Source organism: Alternaria ethzedia, assembly GCF_023757985.1.
Source record: "Alternaria ethzedia strain BMP 0044 chromosome Unknown scaffold_35, whole genome shotgun sequence".
In the NCBI taxonomy this organism is placed as follows: domain Eukaryota; kingdom Fungi; phylum Ascomycota; class Dothideomycetes; order Pleosporales; family Pleosporaceae; genus Alternaria; species Alternaria ethzedia.
The window spans coordinates 271336-289530 of record NW_026056228.1 but is presented as its reverse complement, the minus strand read 5'-3'; the positions used below and the strand labels follow the sequence as shown (position 1 = coordinate 289530).

At 54.3% G+C, this 18195-nt stretch overlaps 7 protein-coding genes across 7 annotated transcripts; 5 read left to right on the top strand and 2 right to left on the bottom strand.

Annotated features, from left to right (window-relative positions):
* Nucleotides 1–70: 70 nt before the first annotated feature.
* On the top strand, nt 71–361 carry J4E87_009497 (uncharacterized protein; the record flags this gene model as incomplete). Its single annotated transcript, XM_049381073.1, has 1 exon — nt 71–361. A coding segment is annotated over one exon (291 nt), but the record flags the coding sequence as incomplete, so codon positions are not given.
* Nucleotides 362–519: 158 nt separating this feature from the next.
* Nucleotides 520–3383, bottom strand: FOX2 (bifunctional hydroxyacyl-CoA dehydrogenase/enoyl-CoA hydratase fox2; the record flags this gene model as incomplete). Its single annotated transcript, XM_049381072.1, has 4 exons — nt 520–1307; nt 1358–2785; nt 2835–3171; nt 3222–3383. The coding sequence occupies 4 exons, from the start codon at nt 3381–3383 to the stop codon at nt 520–522; spliced, it is 2715 nt and encodes a 904-aa protein (XP_049229293.1).
* Nucleotides 3384–6704: 3321 nt separating this feature from the next.
* On the top strand, nt 6705–7934 carry J4E87_009495 (uncharacterized protein; the record flags this gene model as incomplete). Its single annotated transcript, XM_049381071.1, has 5 exons — nt 6705–6971; nt 7061–7086; nt 7149–7558; nt 7693–7730; nt 7791–7934. 5 exons carry the CDS (start codon nt 6705–6707, stop codon nt 7932–7934), a joined length of 885 nt encoding a protein of 294 aa, XP_049229292.1.
* A 2359-nt stretch (nt 7935–10293) lies between these two features.
* Nucleotides 10294–11416, top strand: J4E87_009494 (uncharacterized protein; the record flags this gene model as incomplete). Its single annotated transcript, XM_049381070.1, has 2 exons — nt 10294–10485; nt 10538–11416. 2 exons carry the CDS (start codon nt 10294–10296, stop codon nt 11414–11416), a joined length of 1071 nt encoding a protein of 356 aa, XP_049229291.1.
* Nucleotides 11417–11691: 275 nt separating this feature from the next.
* On the bottom strand, nt 11692–14189 carry J4E87_009493 (uncharacterized protein; the record flags this gene model as incomplete). Its single annotated transcript, XM_049381069.1, has 2 exons — nt 11692–12243; nt 12300–14189. 2 exons carry the CDS (start codon nt 14187–14189, stop codon nt 11692–11694), a joined length of 2442 nt encoding a protein of 813 aa, XP_049229290.1.
* A 500-nt stretch (nt 14190–14689) lies between these two features.
* J4E87_009492 (uncharacterized protein) lies at nt 14690–16092 on the top strand (the record flags this gene model as incomplete). The annotated part of the gene is made up of 2 exons (XM_049381068.1): nt 14690–14998; nt 15046–16092. 2 exons carry the CDS (start codon nt 14690–14692, stop codon nt 16090–16092), a joined length of 1356 nt encoding a protein of 451 aa, XP_049229289.1.
* A 1005-nt stretch (nt 16093–17097) lies between these two features.
* Nucleotides 17098–18102, top strand: J4E87_009491 (uncharacterized protein; the record flags this gene model as incomplete). Its single annotated transcript, XM_049381067.1, has 2 exons — nt 17098–17102; nt 17139–18102. The coding sequence occupies 2 exons, from the start codon at nt 17098–17100 to the stop codon at nt 18100–18102; spliced, it is 969 nt and encodes a 322-aa protein (XP_049229288.1).
* Between the last annotated feature and the right edge of the window lie 93 nt (nt 18103–18195).

Here is an 18195-nt window from a genome sequence, read left to right as displayed (position 1 = left end):
CACACACCCACCCACCCACACACACACACACACACACACACACACTAACACGACTCTTCAATCCAGACAGGACAGCCGGCTTCGCTCACGACACAAGGTCTACCATCAAGCTAGCAACGTAGCGGATGTAGAACATTCCGACGAGTCGGAGTACGATCCTAATGATGATGTCGAGCCCGAGAAAGACAATCTACGCGATAACAGCAACTTCAACATGAACAGTTTCATTAATGCTCTTCCGCATTTGGGTCGGGGAGACCCTTTTTACGGGACCCATCTTGAACCGAGTGACTTCAAGCCTCCTCCTCCTCCCAAAATACGCCGGCCGGCGTGGGAAGAACATCTACTGTGGAACGAATAAGGGCCTTGTGTGGAACAAAAGCGGAGGTCATGGTTGAGGCTTATAAATTGAACACACACTTGGGAAGATGAACTTATAACATAAACACTACATATATACAACAAGGCATCAACACCCATCAATACCTATAAACCTCCCTCTCTTACACTCCCTCACATCTACAACTTACTCCCACCACCCATCAACTCCGCACCAGCCCCACTAATAGCCAGCTTACCCGTCTCCTTAACCTTAGTCTGGAACAGCACGGTATTACCCATCTTCCACATCTCGGTAATGAGAGTCTGACCCGGCAGCACAACACCCGCAAACCTAACCTTGATGTTCTTAAACGGACCATACGTCTGCAGAACATGTTTACCGGAAATACCGAAGCTGCACAGGCCGTGCAGAATGGGTGTGGGGAAGCCGCCAGCTTTGCTGAACTGGGGGTCGATGTGTAGGGGGTTGAGGTCGCCGGAGAGACGGTAGATAGCAGCTTGCTCCTCGGTTGTGCGTTCCTCGACGACGGTGTCGGGTGCGCGTTCCGGTGCCTTGTGGATCTTTGTTGCGGCGCCGCGGTCAGCACCCTTCTTCTGACCGCCGAAGTTGCCAGAGCCGCGGATGAAGACTGTGCTTTCGTTGTAGAAGATCTCCTCGCCTGTCTTCGCGTCCTTGGTTACGCTTCCGTATACGACGAGCCCTGCGGCGCCCTTGTCTACGACCTCGACTAGCTTGGGTACGGCGACGAGCTTGGCTTCGGTGGGGATGGGGAACTTTCGGATTTCGAGGAATTGCTCGCCGTGGAGGAGCATGCGCGGGTCGAAGTTGGGGACGATTTCGTCGAAGGAGAAGGGGGGTTCGGCGTTGAAGGGGGGGACGACACCGAAGGTGGGGATGACTTGGAAGTTCTCGTCGCCTTCGTAGACGAAGGGCAGGTCGGTGCGCTTGGCGCCGATTCCCAGGTCTGCAGATGGTGTTAGTTGTAGTTACTCATACGGAATGAGGCTGACTTACTGTAAAGAATGACATCCCTCTCGGTGTACTCGAAGGGTGTGCCTTCAGCCTTAGCAGCCAAGGCCTTCTTCTGAGCCTCGAGGACCTCCTCGTTGCTCTTAGTAGGCTTCTTCTCCTTCTTGCTCTTCTTGCTCGTGTTCTCCATGTTCGCCATGATAGACTTGAGACCGCTAGCGTTGTCGAAGGGGTGGTCGGCACGGCCATCGTCGAAGTTGGTGATGCGTTCCCATTGGGAGAGGACAGCCTCGGGAGTGAGCTTGACGTCCACGGGGAAGCCGTGTCCGCCAGAGCGTTGCCACCTGGTCGCCGCAAACCAACCAGAGCCCATCTCGTATAGACCACCTGTTGGCTCGGGAGCCTTGTCGGAAACGAGGAGAATGACGAGAGGAGCGTTGTAGTCGGGCTTGAGGGCCTGAACGACCTCCTCAGGGAAGATGCTGCGGGTCATCTGAGTGCCGGCGTTGGGAGCAACGGTGTTGACGAAGATGTTGTTCTTCTTGCCCTCAAGAGCGAGGGACTTGGAGAAACCGAGGATACCGCACTTGGCTGAGGCGTAGTTTGCCTGGCCGAAGTTGCCGTAGATACCGCTGGTAGAGGTGGTGTTGAGGATGCGGCCGTACTTCTGCTTGAGCATGTAAGGCCAGGCGGCCTTGGTGCAGGAGTAGGTACCGAACAGGTGAACCTTGTGGATGATGTCCCACTGCTCGTCGGTCATGTTGGCAAACGCCTTGTCGCGCAAGATACCCGCGTTGTTGATCAGGATGTCGATGCGGCCATACGTCTCAATGGCGGTCTTGACGACAGACTCACCGTCCTGAACATCGCCCTTGTTGCCAACAGCCTCTCCACCAAGCTTCTGGATCTCCTGGACGGTGTTGTCGGGGTTCACGAGATCGTTCACGACGACCTTGGCACCACGCTTCGCCAACTGCAAGCAGTAGATGCGACCTAGACCAGCACCTCCACCAGTGACAAGAGCGACCTTGCCCTTGAAGTCAAGGGGCTCGCCCTTGGGGTTGGGTGGCAGCTGGTTGGCATGCTCGAGGAGCTCAAGCGCGTTCGCCGGGCCTTGTGGGTGTTCGGCCTTGGAGAAATCGACAATGTCCTTCCACTTGGCTGGAACAGCTTCGGGTGTGAGGGTCTCGTCGGCCTTGAACAGAGCACCAGATGCTCGCTCCCATCGTAGCTTGGCGACGTGACCCGCGCCCGCCTCGAAGATAGCGCCAGTCTCGGTGGATGACTTGTGTGTAAGGACAGCGACGAGCGGGACAATCCACTCAGGCTTCATCTTCTCCAAAACATCCGGAGGCATGACGGTTTCGGTCATTCGGCTGGCGGCGATCGGGGCGACGACGTTGCAGAGGATGTTGTACTTCAAGCCCTCCTTTGCGAGTGTCTCGGTGAAACCGACAAGAGCGAGCTTGGCAGCTGTGGAAGTTAGCAGACATTCATCTCTTCGCAAACCGCATGTGCATACCAGAGTAGTTTGTCTGTCCGAAAGATCCGAACAGACCGGCAGCAGACGCAGTGCTGATCACCCTTCCGTACTTCTGTTTCCTGAAGTATGGCCACGCGGCATGCGCGCACTTGTATGCTCCAAGGACGTGGACCCGGTAGATCAGATCCCAGTCTGCCTGCTTCATGTTCTTGAAGCTGACATCGCGCAAGATACCAGCGTTGTTGATGAGGATATCAATGCGACCGAAAGTGTCGATAGCAGTCTTGATGATGGACTCTCCGTTCTCGACCGAATCGTAGTTGGCGACCGCCTTACCGCCAGCGGAGCGGATGGTGTCAACGACCTTGTCTGCGGCCTGTCGGGTGAATTAGCAGTGAATGAAGGACTAGAGCTGAAGAGACATACCGCTGAGCCCGCGCCCTCGCCCTTGAAGCTGCCGCCCAAGTCGTTCACAACGACGTTCGCGCCGCGACTGCCGTAGAAGACAGCATACTCGCGACCGAGACCACCACCAGCGCCCGTGACCACAACGGTCTGGCCATCATATCGCAGCTCCTGCGCAGCCATGATGTGTTCTCTGTGCTGTTGGAAGAGGCTACCCCTTCGTTCTTTCGCGGAAAGAAGTTGCGCTTGAGGAATCTCCTATGCAAGCAAGCAACAAAGGTATTTGTAAAGTCAAATGGGTATCAGCAAAGATCCCACGGTAGAAAGGTGCAAGATTTGGAAAGTGTGAGGATGAGAGGATAGGTGGCTGGATGCGTGGAGGATGGCTCAAAAGTAAGGTCGTTCGCGATCTGACCCGGTCGTGTCTCATGAAAGCAGCCGAGCTGTTGATGATGACGAGTTACCTCGGTCCCGACGGCAGTTGGTCATGTGTGGGGATTGCGCACCGTGCACCTCACGCTTTCACATGTCCGCGTCTTGCTCCCCATCATCAGCTGGACGAGTACGGGGCATCACATGATAGTGATTAGAAAGTGCGCAATATTACACTCGCATATTCAGAGCGTGCAGTCTTGGCTGGAGAAGTTCGAGGAGATGATGATTCTTGAGCGGATGTGGGGCTGCGAAATGGGCCGCGTGAGGCCCGAACACGTATCGTACGCGTCCTAGATATCGCGATATCGTGGTGTATTGGAAACGGAACAGATGCGATGGGGGATGTGTCTTTCCATCACAGCTGTACCATGCACTGCAAGTGACGGTTTCTTCGTCTTGGTTATGTTACCAGAAGATGGGCGTCCTACCCGAACAATACACCGAATAGCCCACTAGCAACAGTAGTATGTCCAGTACAGAGGAGTTCGTAGACCTCTTCATGCTGCGTGATGGCATTCTGATTGACTTCAACCTACTGAGCATTGCTGAATCAGATAATATAGAGCCTGCTGTTCAACTTTGGTCTTGTTCTAGGCTTGCTATTCAAGCGCAGCAAGCCCACGTAGTCAAATACCCACACGCCAGGCCCAAACCTTATCACCCGACTAAGCACAGTCGACATCATCGATCCTTTGCAAACACGATTCTCCTCCAGGATCATTGCAACCCACTCAACATCTGCACTATGCCGAAGGCAACGCGGATCCAGACCCTCATCGTCACCGCTTGTTGCCGGCCATTTGCTCGCTCGCTCAAAGTCAAGGCCGGGAGACTCCACAGCGCTTTCGTACATGAGCGTCCTGGGTACCATTCTTGCTACGCTGGCTTCCATCATGCGCGGTTCGGCCCGTTGACGGACTTGACCGCCGTAGGTATTCGCGTACCTACCTTACCGAGCGTTGAGATCTTCTGTAGTGCACCTATTACATGCCGTGTTTTATTACTGTCATTGAGTAGAGGTGTAAGGCGTCGAATTAGCGGAGTCAAAGACTTGTAGACACTGAGCAGGGGAATGTGCGCCGGACGCTACCATGACCGACATCACACCGACTACCACATGACGGATATTGTATAGTGAGGCAGACGACAATAGTCTGCTCAGTTTGTGGCCGGAAATAAATTTCGCATCTCTTTGAGTCGCGTTTTTCGGTCGACACAGGTGCTCAAGAGTTTCTCGTAGGAACAAGCCGCGAATTCTTCCGGTGTAGGTGAAATTGTTGAAAAGTTTCTGCTTGTGGTGCCCATATGATGCACTACTTTCTAACGCATCGGAGTCGATGACATAGCCGAATACGGAACGGGAAAAGCTCGCGAGGAGGCGTTATAGGAGTAGTAATCATCGCCGACATACCAGCCTCAAGAATCATATGGATGTAGATTTTCGATGTGCGATTGTGGGCTCGAAAACCCCCACAGATGCGGGTGGGTGCAACCCGTGCGTCTCATCTTCCTTGCTTGATCCGGGTCGGATGAACTTTTCTCTTGTCACGAAACAAATGCCTGTTGATTTCTGGTCGAAATCGACATCTGAAGGCTACGTTTTTGCTAGAACGCCTCTGCTATCAGCGTTATCCAGATTCTGGCGCCCCTGAGTGATCAAATGACAACGAGTGTCGCGTCAACAAACCGTATACATCTCGACAGGCCAAAAGTCGTGTGGGGGGCTTGGTCCGTCTCCGACGACTGTGCGTCTTTGCATACATGTGGAGTTTCCATCGCATCCATCGCATCCATCGAATGTGCGTGGGCTGTGATGCGGAGGTGTTGATTGGCTGTTTCCCTTACGAACCCATCGGCGCCGTGTGAAGTTGTCGTCCTTACGTTAAAGAAAGTCGGAGAATATTGCGCGGCATGCTCTCTGCCTAAACATGTAGCTGGCCGAGAGTAGGCTACACTAAGCCTATAGTTGTCAACCGGCAGCTGTCATGTTAAGATCCATGGATTAATGAACGCACAGGGCAGCAGGGTTGCAACACCTGGCCTGGTAATCATCGAAGATTCTGATAGCCGTGGCGACAATGGGAACCCCTAGGCGCTGCGTCCAGTCATAACGTACACGTCCAACAGCCACAGGAATGACGTTGTGGCTTGGCTTTGATGGGCCTGTATCCCGAGGCCATGTCAGCGGTGTCGTTTTTCGAGAAGACTGTCAGCGGGGCCATCCGTCCGGGCATGCACCACGTGCCCTTCAACGACCGAATCTATACACTAGCGCAAGCAATGCTTGCCTTCACGGCGAATCGCTTCTGGTTCAGCGGAATTGCTTCCGGTGGCATTTTTGTCTAACATGAGTAGCAAAGATGTCCTAGTGAAGAAAATCCAGGTAGGCGGAGGTGGGCCTGCCCCTGTCTCACCTGACGCTGGACATTTACCACATATGCCGATGTGTCAAGAATTGCAACGAGCCAGATACGAGATTTGATGATGCTTCGTAGCAGTATGACTGTGAAGGTCTTCGGATGAGTCCTTTGTACGGGAGACGTGGACCCCTGATTGCCAGTCCGCAGTGGCGACACGCCTCGTTTTGATCCGACTCTTAGCGAGTAGGATGTTGAATGGAAGCAGTGAAACGATCTGCTCATCTTTCCGCCTTCCAAAACGGATGTTGCTCCCGCCGATGCAGTAGCCTCCCTAGCTACATATGTCACCGAATCGTGGGGATTGTCCTGATGCTCAGAGACAAGCTGGAGAGATAGCGTCTGGTTTTATGGAGATCGAATGTGATCAACCTTGGTCATTTGTGATTCGAGACTTGCGGCCACTTCGTCAGCCTGCTTTTAGTGACGTTTCCTCTCGCCACGATATCGGATAATTTTGCGCCTTTGCCGAGCTTGTTGCCAGCTCACAGCGATATGCAGATCGCAAAGTCTACAGCGTCGGGCTATCGTCGTGCTGTTTCCATGAGGTCCGCATCATCGCCATCATACACCACAACTCATCTTGGGCCGCCCGTTCCATCGTTCGTTATTGCCTGCGTATCCTGCCGTGTTCTTCGAGACGTGAGTAACAATGAGCGAAGATACAGAAACAGTTAGCGTCCACGGCCGAGAGTTCCAAAGAACATCCCTCGACGAGGGTGTCTACTACGCCCCGGTGGCCTTCGATGACCGCGAAGAGAGCAGACTGACAGCTCAGCACGAAATTGTGTCCCGTATCTTCGGCGATGGACTGTTCTCCCCTCGAATACCAGTGGGGGATCCCGAAGCGATATTGGAGTGCGGCTACGGCGGTGGAGACTGGGCTGTCCAATGCGCAGATGAGTTTGAGGATTGTGAGGTGCGTACTTGACCCCATGACAGCCATATAAGATGAGATTGGTACTTCCAATGTGGCTCGTATCGATCGTAGCGTGTTGACAGTCTCAGGTAACTGCTCTTGATATCTTCCCCATGTGAGTTAAGCCTGTACATAGGGCATGCGGATACGAAAACTGAGCAGTCGTCCCATGTCTAGGCAGATGGACCGACCCGAGAACCTAGATCTGGTCGCTCATAACCTCAACGATCCTCTTCGTGATCCCGAAATATTCAAAGCGAATCACTACGATCTCATCCACTCGCGGTTCGTGTTTCCAGGCATTAAGAGCGGCAGATGGAATGGATACATCAGAGATATGAGGTTATTGCTACGGCCGGGAGGTTGGGTGCAGATAATGGAGTATTTGCCGATTATCCAATCGCACAATGGACGTCTTACGGATCAGAATGCTGTGCGAAGATGGTGGCAGGAATACCAGGGCGCCATGGCGGACATGGACCGTGACCCGCGGATAGGTCGACGGTTGAAGCGGCTGTTGCTTGACAACAGATATCGAGACGTCAACGTCGACATAGTGCAGCTTCATATAGGTGACTGGTCGAAAAGTGAGTCTCCCGTTGTAGTCCACCTTTTCAATGTTGTCCGATCGTGGGAGGGAATGGTTCTTTCATTGCGGTTGGCCATTACCCAGTACTCCGAAACATCCTACTGAAGAGCAGTACTGACAGTCGATATACAGATGAGACCCAAGCTAGCATCGGTAGAGACTCTGTCGAAGTACGTATGCGTCCCAGTTGTAGAAGGTGGGTATGTGCTGACTACGCGTCATCCATCCAGATGATTGGTGACCTCCTTGAGTCACTTGGGCTGTGGCCGTTCACATCGAAACTGGATTGGACAGCTGCGCAATTCGAAGACCTTATGCGGGAAGTTCGTGCAGAGCTCCAGAATGTGGAACTGAACCTATACATTGAGTTGTAATGATGACCCGTCCTGTTTTATGGAGTATGTCTAATCCGCTTCTAGGTATGTTGCCAGGGGCCGGAAGAGCACTCGGTGATGTCGTGTGCGTTGCCTCGCATCAATGTGGGCTACATAGCGTATAGTAGATGCCGCAGGACGTATGATAATGCAGCTTCTGCACGCACGAGGTGTAGAGGGTCGGTCGACATAGGCGGTAGAGAGAGATTCTTCCTGTAGTAGTCAGACTTGTATGCTCAGATTCGGGTAGTGAATGCGATTGTACCTTGTCCAGTAGCTGTCAACAGGCTGCTCTCAAACTAGCCGGGCTGATGTGCACTTCAAACATCCTCCAAACATTCACAGTTCCAGGTTAGAATTCGTGGTGAGGGTTCCAGTCGTGCCTTCCGTTCCTCCAAGCTTCTCAACTCAAGGCAACCCAGAAGCACATTCGTCACTGCCTCCGGCCAAGAGACGGCGCCGATTGCAGGAGCTATTCTTTTGGTCGACGCAGCGGTGCTGCCGTGCTATGCCATCACGGATCTGTCGAGTTGATGACAAGGAGACCGGCGCGTGATTGTAGCATCGTGGAAGCTGTTCCCATTGCAAATAGTCAGCTCCAGACCGCGATGAGGGACTGCTGGTCAAACAGAAGATGGGGCGAATCGGTAGATGGTATGCAGCAGGGGAGCACAGCATCGGCACGGGTGCTGCGATACATGCACAGATGGAATGAGGATGAGAATTTGGAAAGGTAAAGAGGGTCAAACACACGAGGGAAGGTGGGGCGACTGAACAGGGACCAGGCTATGGGACGCTAGAGGCCCCGAAGAGTGAGGGTTCGTCGTGAGGAAGGAACCACCACGCTCCCGAGATCAACACCACCTACGTCAACCGTCGAGATTGCGTCTTTGCTCCCACGGATCGAGAAGGAAGGGGCGTAAACACGGCCGTCCGATGCAGATGGGGTCTAATCGGTACCTCTCCCCTTCTCTGCAGCCCAGTTCCCCGACAGTCTGGTACCGAGATACGCGCTCTAATGGGGCGCTTTCCTGGCTAGACGCCAACGCCTTTGCGACTTCGCGACGAGACAGCCGAATGCCGCTTCATCGGCATCGAGTCCCCTCAATTGTGTCAGGCTTCGGCTTGCCGAAGTTTTCGCTACATGAAGTCTCTGCTTTCTCGCTACAAACTCTATACGGTGTTGTTCCCATCTCAGCACTACCGCTATCGACGTTGGACTATCGAGTGCTTTGGTCCAATATGGTTAGACGCATCCACCAGCGATAGCCTGCGCAAGACGCGTGCACCGGGGAAGCGGGCACGGTCAAGGAACCAACGGCTTCGAGGCGAGACACCTCCATGTCAGTATTGGCGTGCACAAAGGTTGTTTCGTCAGAATGTCGATCCGCATTCAGTACACGATCTGAGCATCCTAGCGACAGATCGAAAATGTACCAGGAAAAACAAATCCACGGCCTTCAGCTCCAGAAGAAGCATATAAAGACAACACACGATCGGGCCATCGTCCGATGAGACAGGCCAACACTTACTTGCGCCATTCTTCTAATGCACCCCTTCCACGAAGTGTCCGAGCAAGAACTTCGACATTGGAATGTGCCCTTCGTACCTCAGCAGACTGTACACATGAACTAGTGTGAACGACATGCGGCATACAATAATCTCGCTCATCTCGCCGAACTCTGGTTCTCACTGCGATCCCGGGTTTTGTGCATCGAGACCTCGGCTGGAGGAACATTAAGCACGCTCGGCGGCAACCGACCGACACACCAGAACGTTATGAAGCAACAACGACGTCACTACACATCCCCAGATCTAGTCTGCCCCAGACCCACCGGCCACGTGTGATCTCGACGCATTCATGGATGGTCGCAACGGTGCCTTAGGATGACAATCCGGCGCGTAAATTAGCGATGACATATCGAGCATCACCGATCGAAAGCTGTCAGTGTATCGCTGACAGACATCAACACAAAGACCACGGTCAATGCAAGTTCATGTCGAGAATGCGACGTGCTTGTTATTGGCCCAGGTTTCAATCTCCGGTTCATCGACACCAGCCTCGGATCGAAAATGCACACCTGTTTAGCCTGATCCCAGACCGTCCACACCCATAAAGCGTATAGTTCCCGCGACCGGCATCATTTCCACGAACAACCGGGCTCGCGTCCCCAATTTCCCCGCGTACCAGCTGCAATTCATCATGAAATATTTGCCGACCTGGTTTAGCCCCATGCGTCGGCGGAAAGGAATGGCTAGTGCTTTGGAGAATTCCCGCCCGCGTCCGCCTGTTTAGCGATATAAGTACCTGTGTATTTCTCGGCGCAGATGCTGTCACCGGTAACCAGGCTATCTCACAATGGTGTCTTCTTGGTCAATTCGATTACTCGTCGCTAGTTTAGCGATTACTGGCGGAGTCGCAGGGGGCTGGCGCGATGGGAAGTTCAAGACGTTGGTGACGTTTGGCGATAGTTACACGGATGAGAACCGATTGGGATACTTCATCAACAACAATGGTTCTGCACCACCTGTGGCATGGCAACAGCCTGTGGTAAGTCAATCGTCAAGCATAATTGCCTATCAACTTGTGCTAAAAACACCAGGGTCTAGCAACAGCCTCGGGTGGCCTCTCCTGGGCGCGATACGCCAGCATCTATTCCAAAACCAACCTCTACAACTACGCCGTCTCAGGCGCCGTATGCTCCAACGAAATAACGCCCCGCTACTTCTCCGCCATCGACGCCCCCTTCCCCGACATCGCGGGCTACGAACTCCCCGCCTTCATCGCCGACTCCACGGCCACCACGTCCAACGGCACGCAATTCTTCACCGGCAAGCCCTCCTCCACCGTCTACGCAATCTGGATCGGCACCAACGACCTCGGCAATGGCGCCTTCCTAACCGACAGCCAATCCCCGAACAAAACCGTAGCCGACTACATGGACTGCGTATACTCGCAAATCGACCGCCTGTACGAAAACGGCGGCCGCTACTTCGTCGTCATGAATCTTGCGCCGCTTAACCTCCTGCCTCAGTACCAACAACCCGGCGAAGGCGGCCTCCAATCAACGCAATACTACCCCGATACCCCCGGGAAAAACCTAACAGAAGTCCACGGCCGCATGCAAAACACCGTCGCAGCTCTCAACGAAGTCTACGCCTACCGCACGCCCTTTGCCGCGGAGATTGAAGAGCGCTGGGAAGATGCCAAGGTAGCTTCCTTTGACGTCAACGCGCTCATGACGGATATGTACTATAACCCATCTAGCTATCTGAACGGGACGGGCGCGCCGTTGAATGTCCAAGGAGTGGAGAGTCTTTGTGATGAGCAGGGAAGTAATTGTACGAGCACGGATAGTCCGGATAGTTTTATGTGGTTTGATCCGTTGCATCCGAGTGAGCAGACGAGTAGGGTTGTAGCGAGGGAGTTTGTGGGGGTGTTGGGCGGGAAGAGTCGGTGGGCTAGTTATTGGGGGTGTTAGGAGGGTGTTGTGGAAGCTGTAAAGCGTGGAGGGAAAACATGGGCAACGTATTCAATATTGAAATGATAATATACGATCTATGCTTATCTTACAAACGTAGTCTTTTGTTGTAGCCCTTCTTTTCAAAACGCGAATACGCCAACCCGCTATGCTATGCCATGCCTATCAAAAGAACAACCCACCCAACCCCATCCCGCTATGCTATTCAAACAACAATCCATCCTCATCCACCATCCCATCCAACACAGATACCCCAAACTCGCTCTCAACAAAACTTAGATACTCCGACACCACCTCTCCAACCCCTTATCCCCACCCCTAACCCCCCTCAACACCTCCCCCACCTCCTCCAAACTAACATCGCACCTAACCATCCCAAACGCACCCACAGCCCCTCCCGTCAAAACCGGCATGCACAACCCCAGTTCCACAAGCCCCTCCCACTCGCGCCTCGCCACATCCTTGCCCCACACTTTACTCGCACCACTGCTACTGCTCAGCCCGCCTGCCGCCGATTGAATGCGCGCGCGACTGGCGAGGGTGACGTATTCGTCGTAGGCCATGTTGAAGTTGCATGTGTCGGAGTCGTGGATGATGTCTAGACGCGCGGCGGCGATGAGGAGGGAGAGGGAGAGTTGGGAGAGAGAGGGGATGAGGGTGAGTTTTGAGTCTGGGGACGAGAGGGTGGTGGTGGGTGTGAAGGGCGTGGTTGGGGAGAGGGTGGCGGTGGGGAGGAGGAAGGTGGTTAGGATTTTGGGGACGGATTTCGAGAGGTAGAAGGTTGGGGCTAGGTGCGTGGTTAGGAAGGTGGGGGTTGAGAAGAGTTTCTGCAGGAAGGTTAGCTGGGTTGTGGTTTGGTAGGGAGTGTGTGGGATGGGCTTACGGAGATGTTGGTGTTCCACTGGGATAGTGCGTCTTCTTTCGTATCGCCCTTCTTCCCCTTCCTGGCTGGCGTGGTCTTGGTGCCACCTTCTAGTATACCTCTTTCCTCGACGCTCAGTTGTTCAGGTTGTATTAACAAACATGCTTTGCATGTTTCTTGGAACGCGGTAAATGTCGTTGCCAGTCTGAGATGCACGTAGCGGTGGCTAAATCGACTCTTGACACGCTTCTCGAGACTGTTAGTCACGTCGATGCGTGTTGTCAAGCCTAAGACCGCGATGGGCGCTTTTCGTGACTGTGCTATGTCGAAGAGATTGTAGAGCAACGTCTGGCGGGGGTGTTGAGCGAAGAGGTCGAACTCGTCCATGACGAAAACGACGGCTTTGGCGACTTCGTCAGTTACCTCACCAGTCTGTTCGGATGGGTGGGACAACAAAGCGAGCAGTGTCGCTAGTGTATCAGCGTAGTTCTTTCCTGGGCCACTACCATCCTCTTCGATATCCATCTCTTTCCCTAGCTGGCGCCAGATCTCACGGAGTGCAATCTTGTCGTCCGTGTGGACAAAGCCGTTAAGTCGGACAACGTGGTATTGGCCGCCGTTGTCTTTGGAGACTTCAGAAAGAACTTTGTTCACCAACGCAGTCTTTCCACTACCCCGGGCTCCGATAACGAGCATTGAATTGCCCTCGCCAGCCGTTATGGTATGCTCGACAAGCTGGTGTACAGATTTGTACTCTTCGTCTAAACCAACCAGGGGCGAGGGACGTTTGCCGGTGATACGCTCCATGACGATAGTTTTCAAGAGATCAAGTTCGCGGCCCGGTGCAATGTCGCTATAGATGGCCGATGGAGCGAGCTTCTCCTTCTCCTTCTGTGCTGATGTAGGCTTGTTGAAGGGACTGGGTTCCGTGGGATCCAGCAAACTATCCAAGATGCTGTTCCCATCTACCTCCATATCATCCTCATCATGGCCATTGACCTGCTCTTCCGCATTCGACCAGCGCTCCTCGTCGTTGTTGGCGATGTGATCGGTGCGGTTGAAGCGTCTTCGTGCACTAGCAGTAAGCTTCCTGTTGCTTGTGGGAGAGCCATCGCCGAGTTCGTCCTCGCTCTCCGGTATGGTTGTTTGCTCTGCGGCTGGTTTTCGTCGCTTGGCAGACTTGGAAGGCGTGGCTGCGACTGCCTCTTCCGACTCGGGTTCTGTGGCTGCTGCCTTCTTTCGTGTACTGGTAGCCGGCTTGCGTACTGAGCGTGGCTTCGAGGTCTTGGCCACTTTGGTCTCATTCTGCAGCTCATCCGTCTCATCCTCCTCGGGGATAGGACTAGGGTCTCTCTTCTTGCGCGCACTCGCTCGTGGGGCAGCTGGTTTGCGCGCCGACGCAGCCGGCTTCCGTACAGGCTTCGCGGCTTTGGCAGGTGTAATGGCATCCGTCGATGCCTCTTTCAATGCGGCCCGGCTTGCGGCTTCCGCCTTTGTAGGTCGCCCCTTTCCTCGCTTCGGTGGGGTGTTTGTTTGTGTCTCCTCCTTGTCCTGCGCCGCGATTGGGTTGTTCTCTTTGAGCGCTTTCTGCGAAGGTTTGCGGACCCGCGTTGGTCGTGAGGATATTTCGACGTTCAATGCGCCCTCGATGTCGTCGTAGATGTCAATCTCTTCTTCTGCCGCACGCTTTGTCGCAGTGCCATTTGTTGCGCCCTTCAGCGCCCGACCTTTACGCACTGGCGCTGGCTTCTTCTCCGCATTCTGTGCAGAATCGCCGTTCGTATTCGTCGTGGTTCGGGCTGCGAGCCTGCCAGAGGCTTTCCTGGTAGACGGCTTTGTTGACGGGCTCGATTCGGTGCGCTTCGGGGTGTCGAGCTTTCTCCGCTTAGAAGATCGTGGCGATTCGTCCATGGCGGTACTTGGGGCGTTCTGTTATCGTATATGTATAGTTGATGGCTGTTCGTTATTGGGAATGCATCGTGATGGTCGTATGCGCCAAACGTTTCGAGATGGTGAAAGCGCTGGTCAAGGCGCGTCAATCCACAAGTCGCGTCGCGCTACAATCCCGCTTCCCGCCCGGGCGCCCCTGCATCATCCCAAGAGTCATCCACCCTCGCTTCTCTATGTGGAAGACGAGCACCAAACACCACACCAGCTGACCGTTAGTACTAAGCGTACAATCCATATCGGACCTTAGACTGAGTCATCATGGCTCCGCAGTCGGGCTCTTGTCGTGACTTTTGCGCTTTCCGACGGGCCCAGGGCCTCAGAGCCCCACTCAACCGTACATCGAGCACGCCCTACAAGTGATTCCCAAGCTAACGCCGTCACTACTTATCTCAACATACCATGGAGACTGTAAATAAGTATGAGTCTGCCGCCATGGATTCGACATCAAATTCGAGCACTCAATGGCTTCAACTCATAGCACCCAGGTCGATTTGACCACTTACCCACAGCAGCCTTCGGCGGCGACAACGGACATCGAAATACTACGCCAACACGAAGATGACGATCAACGTCTCAACAGTTACGATGGCTTCTCCCTTCCGCCTACCGATGGTGGCAAGGATGCCTGGCTCTGCCTGTTCGCTTGCTTCATGCTTGAAGCCATGATCTGGGGGTTTCCTTCCTGCTATGGTGTCTTCCAAGAATACTATGCTACTAGTGAGGAGTTCTCCGGTCAAAGCAACATCGCCGTTGTCGGTGCTTGCGCAATGGTATGTTGTAAGTATCATTACTGATTACCATTCTAACACTCCTCCAGGGTATCATGTACATGGATATCGCGTTCTGGTTTGCCGTGCTCAAATACTTTCCCAAATTCCGCATCTGGGCCACACCAGTCGGTCTAGTTGTCGTTTGCCTCGCTTTGGGTCTTGGATCGCTGTCGACAAGCGTAACGCACCTCATAATCACTCAAGGCATCTTGTACGCACTCGGCGGCGGCCTCGCCTGGACTCCAATCCTCTTCAACATAGAGGAGTGGTGGGTACGCAGAAGGGGCTTTGCCTATGGAGCCACCATGGCTGGTCTGGGATTGAGCGGCGCCATCCTCCCTCTTATACTCGAATGGCTTCTACACTCTTACGGGTTTCGAACGACTCTCCGAGTATGTGCGCTCAGCTTCGTGGCCCTCAACTTTCCGATAGTCTTCTTCTTCAAGCCTCGTCTTCCACTATCGCAAACATCGCAGTCCAGAGGATTCGATCTGTCGTTCTGGACTTGTTCGAATTATCTTATCCTGCAATCCGGCAACATCATCCAAAGTCTTGGCTTCTTCCTACCAGCAATCTATCTACCCACGTTTGCTCGGTCTATTAGCGCAGGTAGCATCGAAAGTACCGTCACTATCATCCTCGTCAACGCCGCTGCGTTTGTCGGATGTCTGTGCATGGGTATCGCTACCGACAAGTACCATGTCACGACCTGTCTTATGGTCTCTGCACTGGGGTCAACAGTCGGCATCTTTCTCCTGTGGGGGTTCTCTACATCACTAGCGCCATTGTACATGTTTTGTATCGTCTACGGTGCCTTTGCTGGCTGTCAATCGAGCGCCTGGAGTGCAATCGTTGCAGACACTCAAAAGAAGCGCAGAGGCGCGGATTCTGGCTTCGTATGGGCGTGCCTATCAGCTGGGAAAGGAGTAGGCAACTTGTGCAGTGGTCCGCTCTCAGAAGCATTGCTACATGCTGGTGATTGGAGTGCAGGCTTTGCTTATGGCAGCGGATATGGCGCGTTGATCGCCTTCACAGGTGTGACCGCACTGTTGAGTGGCTGGGGATATGCTGCAAGGAGAATTGGATGGATATGATCCGATGTCTCTGGATGCCTGACGTAGTTCATTGCCGAGGTCTGCGTCCCGCACGGCAGTACGTCACACATCACGCCGTTACTACATTTCAAACACCAAGCAGGTCTCCCGATGCTCAAGTAGACGATGTGCCCGTTCCTGTTACAGAGCAACCATGGTCGGCATCTGGTTGCGCCAATCAGCTAGCGACATCCCCTCTTGGCGTCGAGGTACGCGTACGCCTGAAACAGACCCACCACTACCATCAACATGCGATCGGCCCTCCCGCTCGCATCTCGACCTCTCCCTCGAAACATGTTGGCTTTCTACCCAATCTATCCATGGCCATCGCAGCCTTGCTTTTACGCAAATTACCGACTTGGCCCTTGTCACCCACCTGTTTACAGCTTTGTTTTATAGCGCGCACAACGATTCCATTGGAGAAGGTCATGAAACTCCACAGCGATCGGCATGAAATCACCATACTACAATTTACGAATCAGGCCATGCAGACGCGGTTCCTGGCTAGACCTGCAGAGATTGACCTACCAAGCCCGCGCCGCCGCGTCTTCGCAATGTCTTGATCGATCTTATCTGTAACTAGCAGGTGGGCGCACAGACGCTTGCTCATAGTGATTCTCCCAGCTCCAGCAACTTCAAACGACTGGGCAATCTGGGGGCGGCGGGCCCGCGGGTATGCTGGTTTGAGATGAATTGAGTGGTTGATCATGGGTAGATCATGGCCTGGAAATCTCCGAAACGAAACAAGAAGATATATATCTAGGGCTCTCTGGCCTCAGTTTGTAGGATCATCAACGCAGTTCTTCACAGATCAGTTGTCCAGCACTCTTTCTCTCTTCCCTCTCTTACACTTCGGGCAGGCCTTTCTTTCCTCTACCCAAATTCACTCTCTCTAGATATCCTAGTGGTATATACATTCTTTTTGGCTGAGCCACTATCTTTACATTTCAACAACTTCAGCCTCAAACATCCACACGGACTTTCACGCTACTACATTCCATCAAGATGAAGTACTCCGTCCCCGTTGTCCTCGCTCTCTCGAGCAGCGCTGTCGCCTCTCCCCTCGGCGACTACCTCGACGCCATCTTCGGCACCAAGGACACCCGTCAGGCTCCTCCTCCTCCCGGCTTCCCTTCCATGGGCATGCCACCAATGGGCTCTCCCACTCCAGGTTTCCCCCCCATGGGTCCTCCCATGGGAACTGGTGCACCAACCCCAGGCTTTCCCCCAATGGGCCCTCCCTCCGGCCTCCCTCCCATGGGCGCACCAACCCCCGGATTCCCTCCCATGGGCCCCCCCATGGGCACCGGCGCCCCAACACCCCCCGGCTTCCCCATGCCCATGCCCACCGGCGGAGCCTTCCCGGGCGGTCCCGGCGGCTCCAGCAACATGCCCCCTTCCTGGCCCGTCCGCGCGCGCGCCGCCCGCAACCTAGCCATCGACTACCAGCTCGCCCCGCGCCAAGGCGGCGACCTGCCCCTCCCTTCCTTCTCGCTCGCAGACCCCGAGAACGGCGGCGGTGCACCTACTCCTACTGAGTCCCCCTCCGGCGGAGGCGAAGAAGGCCCAGGAGGTTTCCCTGGTCTACCTACTCCCACTCCTGGTGCCCCCGAGGGCCCCGGCGGCGGATTCCCAGCGCCCACAGGCGGATTCCCGGGCGCGCCTACTGGTGCGCCTGAGGGACCAGGTGGACCGGGTGGTTTCCCGACGGATCTTCCTTCTTTCCCTATGCCGACTGGTATGCCTGGTGGATCGGGTGGTTTCCCTGGTCTGCCTGGTACTGGCATGCCCGGTTTGCCTACTACCATGGAGACGATGACGCGTGGACCTAAGCCAACTGGTATGCCTGAGCTGCCTGGTCAGGAGGATGGTCAGCAGGGCCCTGGTGGTGACAACGGTTCTGGTGGCTGGTGGAGCTGGCTTGGTGGATTGTTTGGTGGTGGTAAGGGAGATGGAGAGGGTGCTGGAGCTGGTGAGGGTGAGGGTGCTGGAAGTGGAATTGGTGCTTAGATGCCCGATACCCCCTTGACATTTGGATGATCGGAGGAAGGAAAGGCGGGATGAAGACGTCTTGATGGCGCGATTGGTTTCTATTCTTGTCAA